Below are 21757 nucleotides of genomic sequence, written 5' to 3' on the forward strand. Positions count from 1 at the left end.
GTATAACCAACCACCTGCAAGTCGGGTATACATGTTGTCATCATCTATTTCGGTTAGCTCTAGGGTAGTAGCAAGGTCAAGTATATGGGCCTTCCCCCCTTTCGACATTTGTTACAAGTAAATTCTAAATATAAAAATTTTCCAACTATGTCAACAACAACCGAACATCTAAATGGTCAGGGCATTATCTACCCCCATGAGGTTGGGGGTTCAAACCCCAATCTTGTTCACATAAGGAATTACTAAGAGGGAGAGGGGTGAATTAGTAATAGTGGGATTATTAATTCTTTTTCTGAATATGGTTATGGCCCCTTTTTATTTTTTTTTCTTATGAGTGCATTCATTCATAAATAAAGTGAGAAACCAGTTTACGCATTCATGTTCATACAATTAATCACATGAGAAGCACACACATTTTACACTGGTGTTTTCACATGGAAACCCAGAGGGAAAAAACCACCAATTTTTTTTTTTTATGATGTAATTTAAGCTCCTACTTAATTATATCAGTTTGTTTTTTATCACCCACACACGAGAGGCACTGACCTCCATAATTTAGCAAGCACCAACTTACCAAGAGGCACCAACCTCTTCTGAATGCAGGCACCAACCTCCTCTTGCCATTGTTCTACTATTTCATACAATTTTCAAATCTTCAAATTGTTCTACATCCTTGTACATCCTTTCAGCTATGCCCTCAATGTTCTTCTCACAGCACTCATGCTTCTCTCACTGCTCAAGCACACTTTATGCTTACTCAACACTATCTTCTTTCACTACTCAGCAATTCAAAAATATGCTCTACACCCCCTTTGCTCAATGGCAGTTGATGGTTTTGATCCTCTGATGCACACTACAAAAAGTTGTCTCTACTGCCTATGTCCATACTGCCTAAATGTACTTCAACATGACTCCTCCTATTGATGTTACATGTGCTGGTTGAGACTCTAACATGGAATTAAACACATAAATGGGCTTTCGAGTTATTTTACTGACTCGCTGCATAAGTCTCCATACTAAGAATTTAATCTCAAGCAGCCTAGACACTCTACCATGACTCTGATGCTTATTTATTATTCGACAAAGGTTGACAACACTCAGGAATGGCCACTATATTCCTCATTTAACTCGATCATATGTGCATGTGAAGCAACCAATCGCTTCCTCCATGCCTTGATATTTTCTCTGTTAAACGTTGTCCTCGTTGCCTTGTCTCAATGCCTTCTATAGATCTAACTAACTCCATCAACAAACTCTATCACACTGCTTTTAATTCTTTAGCTACCGACTCATACATCCAATAAGATCACTCTACTGCTTCATCAGAGCTCCAACATATCATAACTTACACAATTGAAACGTTATGATATTGCACAACTTCGATATCCTTAGCCCCGTTAGATGTTAGCTCCTTGAGTGCTTGCTTTCACATACGTCTGGGCCTATTATTGTTGGCTTAGTGATATATCGGATCCCCTTTATGTCGTAACCTCTGCGGAGTCCCGATCTTGTCTTAGATCCCTTTGTTTAGCCCTTGGTTACTTTGTGCTCCATTTGACCATGACCATTTGCCCAATAATATTGGAACCCCCTTTATCATAACTTTTCAAACATCATTTGGAGTGTCTTTACGATATTCTCATCCTTCGATATACTAACCTTCGATATGCTAACGTCGCCTCTACATGTGGCAACTCCTGAGTGGTGACAGGGGTCACTTGGATTTTCCCCCATCAGGCCACTGAAAAAGTCAAAACAAGATGCCACGTGTCCATCATATTGTCACGAGATGCTGACTTCAATTGCCACATCAAATTTGTTGAGCCAATGACATCCTTCCATGTGTCCTACCAAAGGAGAGAGAAAGAGTCCAAATTAACCTTTGGTTTTGCAACAAAATCCTTTGCTAACACTGCTAATTATCCCTCAACGCTTTAACTATATTGGCAGCATTGGATATTGTAACTTCTTAAAACACATATGTTAAGAAGTTCTGATATTCTGATATGCTCTAACTTTGGATATGCTGATGACCTTTGATATTCCCTTATGACATGCTCCAATGTCTAGATATTCTTTGATCTCCGATATCCTGATGCTTCCATGGCCCTATGCTCTTCTGATATCGGTTCCCAATGTGATCCGACCTCCGATATTCATCCTTCCTCCCTGCTGAACTCTAATATAGCCTGCTCCGATGTGTTGACCTCTGATATTTCAATCTTCTTAAGACTTCAAATCCCTGGCTTTCAAAGATGATAATGTTTGATCCAGGAGGTCATTTTTAGACATACATACACTATTGGAAAACTCTTTCAGAGAAATTTTCCAATGAAGAGGATCTGATGTATACTTTGAGCCCATCTTCTACCTATAAAATGGCTACAAAATCTCTGTCATATTCATCATTTTATGGCTTCTCCAGTAAGCCTGCTACTATGATAATTCTCTACATGAAGCCTACAACTATCATAGGATTCCTCCTAAGCTTGGACTACCAATTACCATGGTAGTCATCATTTTATGGCTTTTTAATAAGCGTGCTACTATTATGATTCTCTACCAGAAGCCTGCAACTACCATAGGATTCCTCCTTAACTCACAATCACCATGTCGATCCTAGTTGACATCAATTCCAACACTGTCACATCCAATAGCCATCCAGATGCTGCCAATTGTCCAACAATCTCCCCCTTTGGCATTGATGGCAACAGCATAAGCTCCCCCTAAATCTAGGCACAATCTTTTCTGATTAAGATCCCCCTGAAGCTAGGCATGGTCTTCTCCAATGCCCTAGTAATATTCCTACCCTTTGGCATCAATGGCAAAGAATAATTCTTAAATGTTCCCCCTGAACCACTACAGTCTACTCTTCCATGGATCCCACATGCTGAATAGCTTCCAACACCTACAAAAATTAAGTCATTTTGAAGCAGAAGCCACAACTATTATCTTTTTCTAGAGATATTCAAAGGGTTCTCTTGCCAGTGACTTAGTAAAGATATTTGTAACTTGATACTTAGTGGCCACGTATTCAAGTCTAACAATATAGGTTCTAACGTTTTCCCTAAAGAAATGGAACTTGATAGGTATATGCTTAGTCTTTTAATGCATGACTGGATTTTTGGAGATGTTGATGGCACTTTTATTGTCACACATAATCGGAATAGGATCAGTCACCTCTACCTGAATATATTTTAAAGTCTTATTTATCCATATAATTTGGGTGCAACAGGTAGCAACAACAATATACTCTTCTTCAGCAATCAATAAAGAAATGGAGGCTTGCTTCTTACTAACCCATGACAATAAGAATTTCCCCAAGAATAAAGTTGCACCAGAGGTGCTTTTCTTGTCATCAAGACTACCAGCCAAATCAAAATTACTGTGGGCTTTCAACTTGAATTCTTCTCTCTTAGCATACCATGGTCCATATTCCGTTGTTCCTTGAAAATCCTTTTGATAGCAACAACATAAATTTCATGTGGGAAAGCCTAAAATATGGCCACAAGGCCCACAACTTGCATGATGCCTGGCCTCGAAGTTGTAAGATACAACAAGCTTCCTATCATGGATCTGTCTTCTGTCAGATTTACCATCGATGTCCCATTTCTTTTCACAATTCACATCCTGTAGTCATAAGCGTGCTCACTCGCTTGCAATCTTCTAGCGCAAATTTCTTGAAAATTTCCTTGAGATATTTGGATTGGGGTATAAACACTCCTTGTGGATACTCAGAGATTTTCAAAACCAGGAAGAAGGCCAACTCTCTTATCACGGACATTTCAAACTCTATTTGCATACATTTTGCGAATTAATTCCCCAATTGTTCCATGTCACTTCCAAATATTATATCATCCACATACACTACTACAATTAGTAGATGGTCCCCTTCAAACATTACCTATAAATTGTTGTCAATTGTACCTTTCTTAAAGCCTTGTCGCTGAAGGTATCTATCCAACCTTTCCTACCAAGCTCTGGGATCCTGTTTCAATCCATCTAAAGCCTTTTTCAGATTTCATATCAACCCTTCATCTATGGTGAGTACAAATCCTTCTCATTGCTCAATGCAAACTTGTTCTTCCAAATATCCATTAAGAAATGCGTACTTCACATCCATTTGATATACCTTGATGTTTTTATGGTAGGAAAGAGTAAGAAATATTATGACAACTTCCAATCTTTCTACTGGTGCAAATCTCTCCTCGAAATCTACCCCTTCAATTTGGGCATATGCTTTGCAGACCAATCGAGATTTGTTCCTAATTTACTTGACCCTACTCATTCAGCTGGTTTCTGAAAACCCATTTGGTTGCAATAAAAAAATTCTCTTTAGGCCTTGGAACAATCTCCCAAGTGTCATTCTTTTCAATTTGGTAAAGTTCTCCATTCATAGCTTTCACCCAGAATTTGTCCTCACTTTCTTGGCTGAGATTCTTGGGTTCAATCTATGACAATAGAGCCAAACTTGCATAACTTGTATTGCCAACAAGTTTCCTCTTAGTTTGAACACCATGTCTTTGATCTCCAAGTATATGACTCTCCAGATGTTCTTTTTGTACATACCTGGAAGGTGTTTCTAGCATTGGAGCTTTGCTTGTTCCCTCACCTTTTTATCTGAATTTGTTTCTTCTATATCTGTGGACCTCATATTTGGATTATTTTCATCATCTAAGTTCATATATGTTTTTAGAGGACTTGGGTTGTGATGCTATTTCATCTACTATCACATCAATGTAATCAACAATCTTCTATGTTCGCTTTTTCTAACGCTCATATCGTTTAATTCAAGTAGAGCACCTGATTAGTATTCCATCATTAGTGCGAGAGTAATATTCCATAAGCATTATCCTTGGTCTTGCTACTACTTTAGACTTGGAATGTGAACATTTAGATGTGAATATAGGTTTCCTTCATGTAGAACTGAAGAAGGAAATCCATATGGAGCAACCAGAACGATTCAAGGTAATAGGTAAATAGAACCTTATCTGCATGTTAAAAAAAAAATCCTTTATGGGCCTAAATAGGAACCTCGCCAAGGGTACAATAAATTTGATTCATTTACATCAAACCATGGCTTCAGAGGAATAAAGGTTCATCATTATGTCTACATCAAGAGGTAAGACCAAGAAAGGCATATTATACTATTGTTGTATGCGGGTGATATTATAAATGTTGGACATGATAAGAATATGATCAACAATAGGCTAAAGAAAGATTTGGGAAACCAATTTGCAATGAAATATTTAGGTCCTACACAAAAAAATATTAGGCATGGAGATTATACATAAATATTTCCAAAGTTACAATTGCAAATGTTAAAAAGGTTCCAAGGTCGATTCGAATGACTCCCTGTCTATTCTCACTTACAATACATGAATTACATAATAGACGAAGCGATTATTGAATCATTTTACCCCAATCGATTAAACTACCTAACCTAGCAATGGAGAATAGAATGGCTGCAATATGCTGTTGCAGTTTTCTCTGAAAGAAGATCTGTAAAAAGTAGAGATTACTGATATCATAGGGAATGCTTGTGGGGCAGGTTGAAAAGGCTCGCCAGTGCATTCAGTAAGAAGACGGTAGTGAAGAAAATAAGTATTTAAGTTACTCAAAACAAGTTTAAAACAACCCAAAATTAGTATAGTTGTATATAGAATTAATGCCAACAAACATAAATATTCAAAGCTTCCAAGGAATAAAGCATGGATTCCTTAAACTTTATTACAACGAAGGAATAGAATCGCTGAAGTGTCGGGAGAACTCTCGTCGCCACTGAACGGCGTTGTCGCATGGAAAATGAACCCTCGGCTCTCGCGGGATCGGACAAAGCAAACCAGCCGCGGTCCGATCTATCGAGCAACAAACGCGTCCCTGCGAGTTTAGAGATCGATTCGGAGAAGCCATTAACCTTTTTAAATGCTATTTTTTTTGAAATAGTTTTTCTGTTTATCTTTTTATCTAATTTCTTTAGAATTTCTCAGAAATTTATTCAAATTACAAATTTAACTAATAAACTCTAAATACTCTAAAAGTTTTTGGGAATTTTTGAGAGTACTGAATTTATATACGCAATGAACTCAAATTTCACCAAAATCCAGCAGAAATCCCAAAAATTAGCACTGCTCCGTCGAATATTGTAAGAAGATGGCGTTTCCGGCGTAGAATGCCAATCGATGGCCGCATCCCAACCGTAAACCACGCAAGCATCGGGTGAGATTACCCTTATTTTCAGCTAACGCCATCCCCGAACGACCAAATATCTACTTCGAGTAAGGTCTGAGCTGCATCTGCAAAGATTCGCCAAACCTTATTATCCTCTGGGCAGAATGCATAAGAAGCTTTTGACTGGAGTCGGAAGTGTCCAGAATATTGAACTCAAGGAGTTTCTCCTTGAAAACTACTATATTTCTACTTGAAAACTACAATACTTACAGAGTTCCACGAAGAAAACGCGTGAAATGTTGAGGATTTTCAAAGATGCAAAGCGGGGTTTTATAAGTCCCTGCATATAGGATACCGGATCCGATGTCATATAATAAATCCATGTTTAACCAACTACATAAGAGTAGAAATAAATAATCTAAGTTCATTGAATATTCCCATAACATACATGCGTCCAAGTGCAGTGTACCTAAAGTTGCTTTCTTTTCACATTCCAGAAGCGGACACGTTGGCCATGGATTTGCCTTTAATTAAGGAATATACATGTTTCTTTTCCTTTTTAATTCCAAGTAAACACTATGTTGCTGCTTTTTTTAAGCCAATGGGAAGCATTTTCTACCAGAATAGTCCAAGGATGTGAGGAGTTTGTTCCGAAAATAATGTTGCTGGCTATTTTTAAGCCACTGGGAAGCATTTTCTACCAGAATACTCTAAGGATGTGAGGATTTTGTTCCAAAAATAATGTTGCTGCCTTCTTTTAAGCCCATGGAAGCATTTTCTACCATAATAGTCTAAGGATGTGAGGAGTTTGTTTTGAAAATAATTGGGTAGAATTTTTTTCAAATTTTAGTTATTGTGGTTAACATTCAAGAATTTTTTGAAGTGTCTAAATATTGTTAATACAATTAGATCTATTTCCACCATTAAAATAATAAAAACTTTTATAATCACCATTAAAACAATAAAAACTTCAAACACTCCCACACTCGAGTTATAAAAAGAAAAACGAAATTCCAAATAAAAACCACCATCCAGCGAAAATTATCACGTCTATAAACCTTCTCTCTCTGTCCGGTGCTATATATATTTATATATAAGGTTACGCATGTCAATTTATTAGGTCGAAGGCCGGTCAAGAAACCGTATCTTCCTAATACTTGTATGCATAAATAACTTGTATCCCTGCATAACCAACGTTTATGTGGAAAATATATATAGTGATTTCTCACTCATGTCTTGCATAAGGACAAATAACACATGTCTACGACTGGTATCTTTCCTATTACATAGTTACTAAAGTAAGGAGTCAAATTGTTAAATTGTTACATGAAGGTTATTTGGAAATCTATATATAATAGAGATGGATTTATTATTGTTATTTAAAGAAAATCGTTTGTAATGTTTTGGGATTTGGATATTTAATCTATTTCATTGTATACAAAAAAAGTCATTAGCCATACAAAAACAATTTTAAAACATACGCACCCTAATCATAAAAGCTTATAAAAAGCCTATATTAATATTTGTAAAGTATACATTTATTATTTATTGTTCATAATTTTAAATATTATTTTTAATTATAAACAAAATATTTCACCTATATTTTATTGATGTATTAATCTTAATTATATACTATCAAACATATAGTTTAACATTATTGATGTAACAATCTTACATATATATAATATAATATTATATATTTATATCTATTTTTAATATAATAAAAAAAATTACTTTTCATAATATTATATTTATAGTAACATTATTTCTCTCCATTATTTATTTTTGATAAAGATTAGTCGTCGACTATGAGCTAACTACAACTCTGATAGTACTTTTTCATAGTTTTTACAACTCTGATAGTACTTTTTCATAGTTTTTAAATTCTTTATTTAAAATGGACATTAAACTATTTAGTATAACTTTATGATGAGTAATAAAGAAATATAAGTGCATAAAATACTTTTTTACTTAATAATATATTTTATTTTATTTTTATTATTTCAATTATTTAATTGATGAAACAAAAGTATTAAATCATTTTTTATTAATATAATTTTTTAAATTACAAATATTAAAATTTATTTTAAATATTAAATTAACAACACATTTCTTTTATATTCAAATATAGAAGTACATATTAAAATAATAATAAATTCTCTTCTACATAAATAGATGAAAATAAAAAATTACAATCTATTAAAAAATCTTTAAACCCTATAAATCCTATGTTTTAAAAAATCAAAATGCAATGATTTAAATGATGAAGAGAGAAAATATTTGTGATGATTGAGAGGATAATGTGGAGAAGACGGAAAGGCTAGCTCTCAAAGCCTCCACCCTTGTCATCATTTCTCCCATACAACCATGATTGTTGTTCTCATGATGGTTTATATGTTGCTTAGTTTGAAGCCATCGTCTCTCTTTGGAAGTCAACGGGCAGATCTGGGAATAACTATGTTATCAAACATTGGTTGAAGAATACCCAATCTGATGCTAATTGTTCGCTCTTAATTTTCAGTTTCTCAAATTGTATTGAATTTGCAAGCATGCGATTCTATCAAATGATTCCATTATTAGTTTGCAAAAGTGGAAAAACCGCTTAAGGGTTTTCTAAACTTTATATTTAGGCTGATAGGCCTTCCTTTGGAACAGACTTTCGTCGTTCCTTTGGCTCTCGTGCTGACACGTGGCATCAGATTCTGAATGGCTCCTTTGTTCCTCATACTGACACGTGGCATCGGATTCTGAATGGCATAACCAGGAGTTTTTCAGTCTCGTGCAGCTAGCGTCAGAATAGAGCGGGACAGTTCTGCGAGGGAGTGGTTCTGCGAGGGAATGGCGGGTCGTGTTAACTTCCTGCAGTTATCTTCCACCTTATGCATTAACTGTTCTGCGGTTCCTTTGGATGTTAGAGCAGAACCTGATCCACGGTTTGTTTTCCAGTTTGTTCGACAGCCTCACGCCCTGAAGACAGTCCTCAGATTTTGCAAGCGCAAGGAAAAGTTCATCAGCCTATTTTTAGCTGCAAGTTTAGCCGTGACAGAGGTGATCGCTCCAGGCAAGTTTTCAAACCTCTTCACCTCATAGCATTTCATATTCAGACGAACCTGTCTTTTGTTTTCCGAAAAACTGTCGGTACATTCAAAGTGTAAACCTATCAGATTGTCCATGTAAGGAAAACTTAAGAAGTTTAGCTATCTATCTATCTAAGGCAGGGGAGTTGCATTTGGATGTTAGAGCAGAACCTGATCCACGGTTTGTTTTCCAGTTTGTTGGACAGCCTGAAGCCCTGAAGACAGTCCTCAGATTTTGCAAGCGCAAGGAAAAGTTCATCAGCCTATTTTTAGCTGCAAGTTTAGCCGTGACAGAGGTGATCGCTCCAGGCAAGTTTTCAAACCTCTTCACCTCATAGCATTTCATATTCAGACGAACATGTCTTTTATGCCGGCCGACTAGAATTTGAATGGATTCTTGATATGAAGAAAAGGGTCGGGTAATTCTGCGAGTGTAGAATGTAATTTCTTCCACAAATCTCTTTTAATTTAGCAATGCCAGTTCACATTATAAGAATCAAGGGTTTCTGTAAAATTTTTGGTTCCACAATAATTAATTTCTCTTAATGAAGGAAATCTCTGTTGTGTCTGATTAAAGCTATGATGCCTTAACCACCTATCTTCTCTGTGGTTATGGACTGTTATCTTATTCAAACTCTCCGCAATACTAGATTAATACAAGCCTTTTTTATAGCCTCCATGAAACATACACAATTGCATATGTTTGAAATATGGTTGCTGGTATACTGTTATACAATGCTCATATAAATGTTGCATAAAGTAATGTGTGGAATGTAAACTTTACTAGAGAGACTGGACTCAAAATTGAACATGGCCCTGTAGGAGAAACATCATCATACTCTAATGAATTGTAACTTAAAGCGTTGGAGAAGGCAAAGATCAGCTTAATTGATTATTCTGTAAACAAATATATATTTAGTTATGCGAGAGGAAATCACATAATATGAGTCCAAGAATTAATTATAATTCTCGTGCATATGGACTGTTGAATTCAATAGCTCATTGTTAAATGAAGCCATAACACTATCGGGATAGGAATAGTTGCATTAATACTAATGTCCATGACTTAGATATTCATTTAATAATGATTTTTATTTGTTGGATCTACATTGTTAGGGATAATATACATTATCACAAATTTGTTGTAGTGGAATGGGTGCCTCGGGAGTGTATTACTACCCTTGAGGGACTGGCTGAAAGTATTCTTCCCTTAGCTATGTGAAAATTGTAATAGGAAGTGTGCTCGGACTATAGAGCATAGACACAGGTCTATCTTATAAACTGAACTGGAATCCCTATGTACAACTCAATTCAAACCTGGGAACTGATACCTGAACCAATGCATGTAAGAGCTCGTGAGGTTGGTTGATCTTACCTAATTGAACAACCCTGGATTGGATGCCTACTTAATGACCTCCTATGTGATAGGAGGGAATACTACAAGCTAGATTTCAAACTTCTAATTGATAACCATGTTTTCTGAAATTCATACCTGTTGAAATCTACATTGGTACTGCATAATATTCATGACTATAAGTGACTGGAGCTACAGGTGTGCTACAGGGTTGCTTTACTATCATTAAAGGACTGGTTGAACTTTCTAAAAGTCTCCAAAATTTGTGTGAGATCTATGACTTTTAGTATGCCTGGAACTATAGAGTGGCAAGGAGAATAAACTTGCTTGTTTCATTATTGGTCTCTGGAATATATATAGGAAAAACTTACACACTGCATCTAGTGTTATAGTAAGATTGATAATCCACAAGGTGCACATGAACATGAGTGATCAAAGAGCTCTCCAATCATTTTTCTCCTACCTTGGCTAGCGAATTATTATCACCATCCCTCAACCATAACTCTCTAGAGGGCATTGTCCACTAAACACCACAGCATCCACTCCAAATCTCAATGATAACAGCAAGGGAAGCACCATTGCTAACTCCAGTCGTGGCCACAACTCTGGGTATAAATTCTGAATAAAGGGAACAAGTCTTTGGTTCAAATGCCCTGGTCAGAGATAAGCCAATGAAAAGGAAGGTGTTGGAGAATCTCATAGTTGATCTACTGTAGTTGTGGCTTTCGTTAGTGACAAAATTGACAGCAAGCACAAGCTTGTGGAGAAGCTTCAAAATTTAGTTGATCCCTACTTATGGAGAAATCTTGTATCTTCAATAATGGTTTTCACGTGCCTCACATAGTTACTAAGAAGATGGGTGTTTCCAGCATCAAATTTTTACTGAAGATGGAAACAGAGAGGAATTTGAACTGAGTTTTGGTTAGTCTCTGTGATTTTAAATTTGTGATATAAACTTCTATAGATTACTTTTAAAGTTTTATGCAAGCCTTTTTTATAGCCTCCATGAAACATACACAACTGCATATGTTCCCTCTTCTATGAAAGGGTGCAGTTGGAAAGCCATGTCCTGAGGCATGAATGCGTAGCTTTATCCCCAAAGGTTGAATGCTTAATACAAGTTATATTCTTTGTTGAATCCCATATTCAAATCCCAAGGGATAAACTCAGGATATAATCAATGTAGCCCCCTAAATGGTTAACTTCCAGTCACAGTTACTAAGGGTAAACTCTGATCTGTCTAATAAAATAGTAGGTACCAGTTCAAACCATTCTGTGGGTTTTGACAAGTTATGTAGCTTGCCTGGCATATATGTTGCCCATGCAATTATTAATGTGCAGATGCACAGTGATCAGGATACTAATGCTGAGTAGGCTCCTATCTATGTCTCAACAGTATCTGGGATTTTGTTTATTTATGTTGGAAATCATACCCTGTTTGACTCAGTTGCTCTGAATTTTTCTGGACATACCTAGAAGTTTGGATCTGCCTATTACTCTCTTATAAGTTAGAAGATGTCATTGTAGCTGCAATGATATCCTGTGTGACTTTTGGGGACTCAAGGAGTAGTGTTGAAGGCTCTGTGAATGCTTTCTAAGATGCAATGGAGCTATCTAATATTTGACATTTTCCTGGGGGAAAACTATTGATGATCAATTGTCAGCATCCGATTGTGTGGCTGCACATGCATAAAGTGAATAATCTTGTGGAAATGCATTATGAAAGGCTAGAGCTGATGCAGATGGCTAAGTTTGCTTTTTTATAAAAGTTCTATAATAGGAGATAGTTAAGTCGATTGCAGTAGTAGCATTAAAAGTCCTGGAAAGGCAATGTAACACTTGAACATCAACATTTACTTCAATGTCAAAATGGAACACTCAGGCTTTATAATAAGCTGGGATGGTGGATATATTGATGCATGATAATATCCTGTGAGCTTGGTTGGGCATACACATCATTCCTTCTTAAAATCTAAAGCTGAGTTTATATTATGAGGAACACAATATTTCTGATAGATTAGGGAGATTATTGGTTATGTATGTGTTCAAAACTTGCTTCATTGCTAGGAAGATAAATTGCTTTACATTGAACAACATATTTTTGTCATGTATTTGAAATGAAATATGCTTTTGGATGATCTATGGTGAACACGTCTCCCACATGAACATCTGCTGGTTTCCAAGGAGAACACAGTCCGTAGTAGGGGCAAGTTCTCATGATCTATCTATTTATTGGGCTGAGGCTCCTCCCTAATTCTCTTCAACATATGTCATTCTACTCTGAATTCTGCATGTGTGGTGCATAAGAAACTGACATACTAACAATTCCACACCTAAGGATAGGTAGGAGGTGAGGTCATACTAACAATTCGACACCTAAGGATAGGTATGAGGTGAGGTCATTCAAAGCCCTTCCTTTCAGGTCATGAAATTACATGGGTTGGTAAGGCTAAAATTATATTCAAACTGCCCACATTCTTTCTCCTTTCACATCATACTCCATTTCCCTCTTTTTAACTTTGTACAAAAAGAAAATGGGAATTGAATTACTCCTCTTTTCCAGATCGCTGCATTTAGGTGGATTGGTCAGGCTGCAAATAAATAGAAACTGCCCATGATAGTCCGCAATCTGGCCACTGTTATGTGACTGATGGAATCTGATTGTTGGTATGGTCTGGCCGCTATTTTCAGGGTACTGTTTCTGATAGTTCTTCTATATGCCTGGACTGAAGGAATGTGTGAACTTTCAGATTCAATAGCTATAGATGGTGTTTGACGAGCGTGTTCACTATATGCAATGCCTGCTTTTCAACATCCCTAAAATGTGCAGAAATGCACAACTCCAGTGAGTACACCCAAATATAGCATATTAAAGAAAAAAAATTGTGCATTGTTCACGATTGTTCCAGTCGGCCTTTTAGAAGGGTCTGGAAAGGGTAAATTAAGTGAGTGAAATACATGGCAAATGCCTTGATTGAACAACATCTCTTAATGTGTAGGATCAGTATTAGGATTGGCTGAGAAATTTTCCTATTTCATTGATGTTTTGCCGGTACTGTAAGACTATAAGCATTTTTTAGCCGCTTGAGGTGCTTCTAAATTCCAACAAAATGTAGCTTTTACCTGAATCAAATAACAAGCATTCCGTTAACGTGGATTACCTTGGGTGGTTAATATGAGAGGTTATTCTCCTCCCCATGTAGGTTGTGCCCTTATTATTGTTTCACCATCAATAGTTAGCCTTCTTAGATTAGATTCCGCATTCATGTCACATCTTCTTTGACTAGAATTCTGTATTGTGGTGAAATTTATGAATTGCAGGTACTCCTATCACGGGAAAAAGAAACCTCTTGTTCTATTATGGAGACAACCTTGACACCGAATGCCATTCCTCTATTGCTGAATGGTTGCACCGAGATTCAACCACTACTTCAGATAATCGATGTAGGTTCTATTACCTCATTGAAAACAACATCCTCGCACTTCCACATTACTCTATCTGATGGAGCACATCAACATAAGACTTTGCTACCATCCGCATATGGCCCACAAGTTGTCTCTGGAGACATCCAAATTGGATCAATAATTCTGCTCAAAAAAGCAGCTTGCACAGTGCTCCAAAACTCCTCGTAAGGCCCACCATTTGAAATCACCCTCTTTTACTTTTTCCCACCTAGCCGTTTTTTGCATCAAAAGAAGGAAAATGGAATCTTTATTAATTCATTTCTTACTTGTTTACATAAGGTCCATCCGAGTCGTTGAGCTTGAAGTTGTGAAGTGCTCAGCAGCGTTGATGAAGGACACATCGAGGCTGCAACATGCACAGGTGGGTTCAGCCCAATTTAGCTCTTCGTCAGCTGAAGATACCTTGCCCTCTTTAGTTACTCCACCACCTACGGCAACAACTACAACAATTCCATTCACGGCACTCAACCCTTACCGAAAGTATTGGTCTATCCAAGGTAGAGCATCTGCGAAGACATCATTGAAGGCATACAACAATGTGCGAGGCTCAGGAAAAGTTTTCGGATTTGACCTTATCAACCGTGATAAGGAAGAGATCCACCTTTCTGCATTTGCTGAACTGGCTAAATCTCTTTACAATCTAATTCAGGTTGGGCAACTATACATTGTATCAAATGGCACAGTGAGAGAAGCAAATCCAAACTACAACCACCTCAAGAACAAATGGAAGATTTACTTGTCTGCTGCTTCCACTATCAATCCATGTCCTACAGATGATCCAACGTTTCCCTACCAGAGCTTTCACTTCATGAATATTGCTGAAGTAAAAAATGCAACTCCAAATACAAATGTAGATGTCATTGGTGTTGTTACTTCCACGTCACCTGCATCAACAATTCGACGAAAAGATGGAAGTGAGACATTAAGGAAAACACTCATACTAAAGGATAGGTCGGGTTTTAGCATTGATGTAACATTATGGGGAGACCACTGTGACTATATCGGACAGCATCTTTCTGAATTCTACTCTTTCGACAACCCACCAATTCTTGCAATCAAAGGAGGCCGCGTGTCTGAATTTAATGGCACCACAATAGGGACGATACCAACGAGCACTCTCACAATAAATCCACAGTTTGAAGAAACTCATCAACTACATGCATGGTTCCGTGAAACCGGCTATAGCTCTTCTTCTCCATCTTTGAGTAGAAACTATGGTGTTGCTTCGAAACGTGCCCTGCCACGAAAGACGTTTCATGAAATTGCTGGCATGCAGCCCTCTGATAAAGCAATCTGGGTTTCAGTTCGAGCAACAATTACTGCTCTTCATATGGATGACTTCTACTTTCTAGCATGTCCACTAGATTTCAATGGAAAACAATGCATGAAGAAGGTTGTGGAGCATTCTAACAATCTTTGGCATTGTACAAAATGTAACGGTGACTTCCCAGAATGTGACTACCGTTACAAACTCAAAATTGAGCTACATGACCACACCGGGAATCTACAGAACGTCACAGTTTTCAATGATGCAGGGAACGAGCTCATGGGCATCACGGCTAAAGACCTGTTCCTACTTTCTATTGAACCAACTGATCTACAGGAAATTTGTGGCCGGATTTCAGGGTATCGCTTCTAGCTAACACTTTCCATTAAAACAGATTACTTCAACGGTGTTCAACGCTTGCAACCAATACTGATCAATTCAGAGGAAATTCAATATGCCTCTGCATGCAAGGAAGCGCTCACTGACATTCAAGCACTGTCCGCTCCAAAACGACCTATTGTTCGCCGCCTGTGAACTTTTTCTTAAGGCTTCATCTACCACGCCTGTTTGTACATAAACAAACATTTCCACACAACTAATTGTCTCATCTTTGTAAATTACACACCCATGTTATTATGATGAAACCTGTAGTTTTCATTGCAAATACTCTCTTCCAGTCATTCCAACATATGTATGTTTTCCATTTACATTTTACGTAATATAAATATCAACATTTGTAAAGAGTCACTACATATGTGTCTCGTTCGTTCTCTACATGCTACACATTGATCCCTTGCTTGCTAAGCTATTCATTTTATCGCTCAAACATGTCAAACAAAAAAAATTTTAAGAAAAGGGAACGAAATATTTTGAATCTTGTTTCTCTCCTCTCAATGAAAGATACTGAAATGACATATGATTTCATAGCATTCCTAATTGCATGTTTTCCCTTCTACCTAATGTACCTATCTTCACCGATGTTGAACTAAAAAAAAATTAAATCTATGTTCAAAATATAATGTTCCAATTTCACAATGGATGTGCACCCAATAAAATGAGATACCAAACATGCACTACTTGTTTACGAAAACTAACAACTATTACTTGTACTTGTTTAGATATGCCACCAAACAATCAACTTGCAGCCAAAAACAAGCGGCGGCGTATTCTTTATGCACAACAAAAGGATCGAATAAATGCACGACGTCGACTACTTTATGAACAGCACAACAACCCTACTACTTCCTCTACATCCCTTCCCACCTCAAATTCTCTCCCACCTATACAAACCAACCCAGCACACGTTCATCATATCCAATATAACCCTCCCCTTAACGGAGAACACTGTCGCTTTCGAGAAAGGATTGATGGACTTTCTACCTTGCATGTTTGCACAACATGCAAGGAAGCATACCCAGGAATGAAAACAAAGCTCTTCCACAATAGACTCTCTTGTTTTCGTTGTGCATCATCTAAATCTACCAATCGTTTTTCTGAACTAAACAACATGGACCCTGGAGAACAACCCTGTGTCCTTCACCAATTAACCCAAGTTGAAGAAATGCTCATCGCACGTGTCAACCCCATTCTACAAGTCACTCATTCCCGTGGTGGTCAATATAAATATAGTGGCCATACAATTAGCTTCCCTCAATATATCACCAGTATTGCCAAATACTTACCTCGGATGCTCTCTGACTTAGACATCCTCATTGTGAAAAGGCAAAATCCATCTGAAAAGGCTTATGAATTCTACGTTTGCAAATCACGTGTCCTTGCAGCCCTTGAATACAAAATAAAATATGACCCTTACTACCGTGATGTTCAATTGAATTCATCTACAATTTCTACGCTGCCAGATCTCCCTACAGACATTTCTTCTCTTCTCCACCGTGTAACCACCTCCTCTTTTGAACCCCATCAAACCACTACTGATACCACTTATAATCCTGATGATGTCATGCTACCTCCATTAGAAATCCAACCCTCTTCTTTCGTTCCAGACCTCCCAAATTCATGTACCGAGCGTGACCACATTTGTAATTATTTGCACTCGACCCATTCAAGTTCAAAAAGCTCTATCGATTGGCCTCCAATATCTCCAACCGCTATAAATGAATACAACACCATCAGCCTCCTTGCCATGGCATTCCCCACACTTTTCCCTACAGGCATTGCAATGATCATGCAACCAAGACTTACAAAAGTTGAAATGCATGAATATGCTTTGCACTTGCTTCACTACCATGATAACCGCTTTGGCCAACACCCAAGATTCCGCTACTATCTTTATAACATTCTAATGCGCCACCGTAGCCAAGCAACAGCCAGTGTCTTCGTGAAGAAGTACATTGAGAACAACTTGCCAACAACGGTATCAGACCTACGCCAGTGTCTTCATGACTCTCCGGATTCAAGATTGCCAGAGAAAATAATGAGGTTTGGGTCAGCTCTACGAGGAACACGGTCTTTCTGGAACAAACGCCGATCTAAGCTGACTGACATGATCACGCAAATAGGAAGCCCAACATTCTTCTTCACTCTCAGTGCAGCTGATACTAAATGGCATGACTTGCACACGATCATGCCCACAAGTGTTCATTCCACTTCAGTCAACCCCTTCCAATGGAAAATCCAAAACATAATTAAAAACCCACATCTAACAGCCCGATATATGCATTGTAGATTTACAATTTTCCTTGAAGAAATCCTTCAAAAAGGCCTCCACGCAACCGACTACTGGTGCAGGTATTATTTAATATCCATATCCCTCTACATTAATTTTATACATTGCATATACATGTATTAACTGAATGTACCCTTCATGTTATATTTAGATACGAATGGCAACATAGAGGATCCGCACACATTCATGGCTTCCTTTGGCTACAAAATGCACCAGACATGGACACACTTGATTGGGACAATGCATTAGAAGTTGCTAATGCACAGAAATATTTCGACCACTACGTAACTGCTTGGAATCCACGTCAGGCAGAACATCGAACTATTCCGCTTCACCAGTCAACAATTCATAACCCGTGTCTCCTTGACACAGCATCAATATTCGCATCCAATCAATTTGAAGACTACACAGAGCTTGTCAACTGCGTTCAACGTCATACAAAGTGTCATGAATCTTCCTGTGTTCGTAAGAAAGACAATGTGCTTAGCTGCCGATATGGAGTACCGTGGGAATTGAAGTCCACTTCTTCACTTTTCATTGATGATAAGGGTCATAAAACCTATGTCCCTGCTCGCAATGATGAAAGATTGAATATTCACAACGCCGATCTACTCTCTATTTGGAGAGAAAATGTTGATTGCCAACCAGTCCTTTCTCGCCATGCTGTATTGAAATATATTTCAAAATATGCAACAAAAGCAGAGACAAGATCTGAGAGCTACCGTCAAATGCTATCGCGACTATCACAAAGTGCCCTTCCAGAAGCACCTACTAGTGGTGTCATCCGGAAACTCCTTACAGAAACCATTTCAGATAGAGACATTGGTGCACAAGAAATATGCCATATGTTACAAAAGTTACCTCTCTCTCTTTGCAGCCGTACATTCCATTCTTTTAATGTCAACAGGGTTGTTTTCAAACGTGTTTCGCAAGATATTGAAAATCTTGGTTCGACACCAAACTTTATCGTTGCGTATATGAACAGGCCTGCCTCACTAGAAGCACTGCCCCTCCTTGAAGCTGCTCGCTCGTGGTCATATTCTGCCCAGCGGGGAAGAAACCACTGGAAACACATATTCCCCCCAATGATTGTACATGTCTTGCCCCATTACAATGTCATTCCTTCCTCTACTAATCCTTCTTATGCCACCTTCTGTTGGAGTGAATTACTCTTGTATTTCCCCTTCCGAACACTCCCTGATGATATCGGTTCAACTGATGCAGAAATTATTGCACACTGGGAACAAAAAAAGGGTGCATATACACCATGGCATGTCCATTGCGAACCCGAAAACCCACAAAGCCCACCTACTGAAGATCAACCTAACCCACACACCCCCCCTGATTCCATTTAGCTGGATGAATGGCAAATCCTCTCTCAACTACACCCAGGTTACAATATTGCAATTGATGACCTCGACATGATTGGCTACCGCAACTTCGATGTCAACCACAATTGGTCACAAAATACTGTCCCTCCCCCCTTGCAAGAAACTGCCATCAATTTCATTGAATTCAACCGCTCACCCATTCAAAACCAACATCATTCATTTTCCAACCTTCCCCATGAGCGTACATTATCCCCTACCCAAATCATAGCTTTCACTGCTGTTTTTTCACACTTCAAAACCCCTTCGCCAAAATCCCCACGGAAGATCATCGTACAAGGAACAGCTGGCACAGGAAAATCCCATTTGATTAAATGCCTTCACCAAACATTTGTGGAAAACTCGCCAGCCAACAAAAACCCTTTATTGTTACTTGCACCAACCGGCGTTGCAGCTTTCAACATAAATGCCCTCACAATTCATTTTGCCCTTCATATCCCTATCCAGACAATGCATCCTCTCGAAGGTCAGCCACTCCTACACCTGCAAGAGCAACTTCGTCATGTAGAATACATCCTCATTGAAGAAATGAGCTTCATTGGTCCAAAAATGCTTTCTCGCATTGACGATAGTCTAAGAGAGGCATTCCCTCTTCATCGGAATACACCATTTGGTAATCGCTCAATTATCCTTGTCCGAGATTTAGGCCAACTCCCACCTGTGAAAGACATTCCTTTATATGCTGGGACATCGCGTGGCACTGCACTTTGGCGCAGCTTCGACATATTCATAACACTTTCAACCGTTTTCCGTCAACAAGGAGCTAGCTCGTCCCAGGTTGCTTTCCGGCAAATACTCGCAAATCTTAGGAATGGAATATCTACACTTGAAGATTGGCAACATCTAATGTCAAGAACAAGTTCCTCTCTTACACATGAAGAGAAATGCACATTCGACGAGTCCATGCACCTATTCGCAACAAAAAACGCAGTTGTCTTGCATAATAAGAAAATGCTCAAACAATTGTACATCCCCGTAGCACTTTGCTCTGCGGAACAACAAAGACAGAAAAATCCTACTACAACAGAAGATGAGCACCTACCTGCAAAGGTGCTCTTATGCAATGAACAAAAAATTATGCTCACCAGCAACTTATGGGTACATGCAGGCCTTGTCAATGGCGCGCTTGGGAAGGTCATCTCAATATTTTATTCAACTGACTCAAAGCCCCCAGCATTACCATCCTTTGTGGTTGTTGAATTTCAACAATACAGAGGAACACCGTGGGACATTTCACACCCAACATATGTACCCATTCCTCCCATCACAAGGGGTGCACGCCGTCAGATACCACTTCAAATGGCATGGGCTTTAACGATACACAAGTCACAAGGAATGACATTAGACAAAGCAACAGTGGACATCGGCACCAGAGAACGCCAAGGGCTAACATTCACAGCAATTTCAAGAGTGCGGTCACTAGCGGACATACACATCAATCCAGCATTCCCATTCTCCCGCATTGCACAAATGCACAAGAATCCATATCTTAAGCGTAGACAGCAAGAGGAATCATTCCTTGCATCAAAATCTATCCAGGCTAATACACTTTAGCCAATCATACAACCTGCCTTCCAGAATTACCCACATGGTAAACACCACTCACTACATAACGAAGTTTCACATACATTTCTTGCTATTACATTTAATTTCATATGATTTTATACTCATTTGGAATCGTTTAATTTATTTCGAATATTCAAACAAAATCGTCAAACATATTCATTTTCAGTTACAGTGTTTCCTTTTTGGATGCCAACAGGTATGAATACATGCTACCTACGACAGTTGTACGAGTGTTGCGAAGAAATCCAGCAACAAGAACTTACATTACAAGATATGCAGACAAGGATCCTGCCACAACAATCCATGCCACTTTACCGTTTGCGCCCAGCAATTACGTTGTTAAAGAATATAAGGAAACTACTTAAAATTACAATTCACATCCATGAAAGGGATGCACACAGGCAGATGCGACATCAACTGCAGGAACAGCTCGCACAACATGGCACCACAATAAACACTAACTGGTGTTGCCGATGCCATGGCCCATCATGCATATATGATTAGCGGCTCATTCTCAATTACATCTCTACATAATGCTTTTATTGTACATATGCTTACAAGCCAACGAATACTTTCATTGTATATATCTTTACTTATATCTGGCATGTTTAGTTATATCTTAATAGAACTGTTCTCTGTTGTATGAACAAAGAGTATTCAAGTACGTGGTCCACTGCAATTTGCTTTGGGTTTTATGATTCAACCAACAACTTTTTTTTGTAAAGAAACACGTTTCTCACTTTAGATAGGTCGATGTTTACAACAACCTATTAGGGAAATTTT

The 21757-nt window shown here is 38.2% G+C and overlaps 1 protein-coding gene and 1 long non-coding RNA gene across 2 annotated transcripts; one reads left to right on the forward strand and one right to left on the reverse strand.

The window, feature by feature from the left end:
• Positions 1-5665: 5665 nt before the first annotated feature.
• Positions 5666-6530, reverse strand: LOC149162633 (uncharacterized). The gene is made up of 2 exons (XR_016261571.1): positions 6065-6530; positions 5666-5880 (listed from the first exon to the last, which is right to left on the reverse strand). It is a non-coding gene; the product is annotated as an uncharacterized LOC149162633 (long non-coding RNA).
• A 2479-nt stretch (positions 6531-9009) lies between these two features.
• On the forward strand, positions 9010-15868 carry LOC149162634 (replication protein A 70 kDa DNA-binding subunit A-like). Its single transcript, XM_089435248.1, has 6 exons — positions 9010-9232; positions 9390-9557; positions 13602-13654; positions 13924-14231; positions 14347-15422; positions 15729-15868. The coding sequence occupies exons 1-6, from the start codon at positions 9010-9012 to the stop codon at positions 15866-15868; spliced, it is 1968 nt and encodes a 655-aa protein (XP_089291374.1).
• The last annotated feature ends 5889 nt before the right edge of the window (positions 15869-21757 follow it).

This window comes from Pinus tabuliformis, chromosome 5_2, assembly GCF_031772625.1.
Source record: "Pinus tabuliformis cultivar Carrire ecotype Pingquan chromosome 5_2, CPIR1, whole genome shotgun sequence".
Classification (NCBI taxonomy): Eukaryota; Viridiplantae; Streptophyta; class Pinopsida; order Pinales; family Pinaceae; genus Pinus; species Pinus tabuliformis.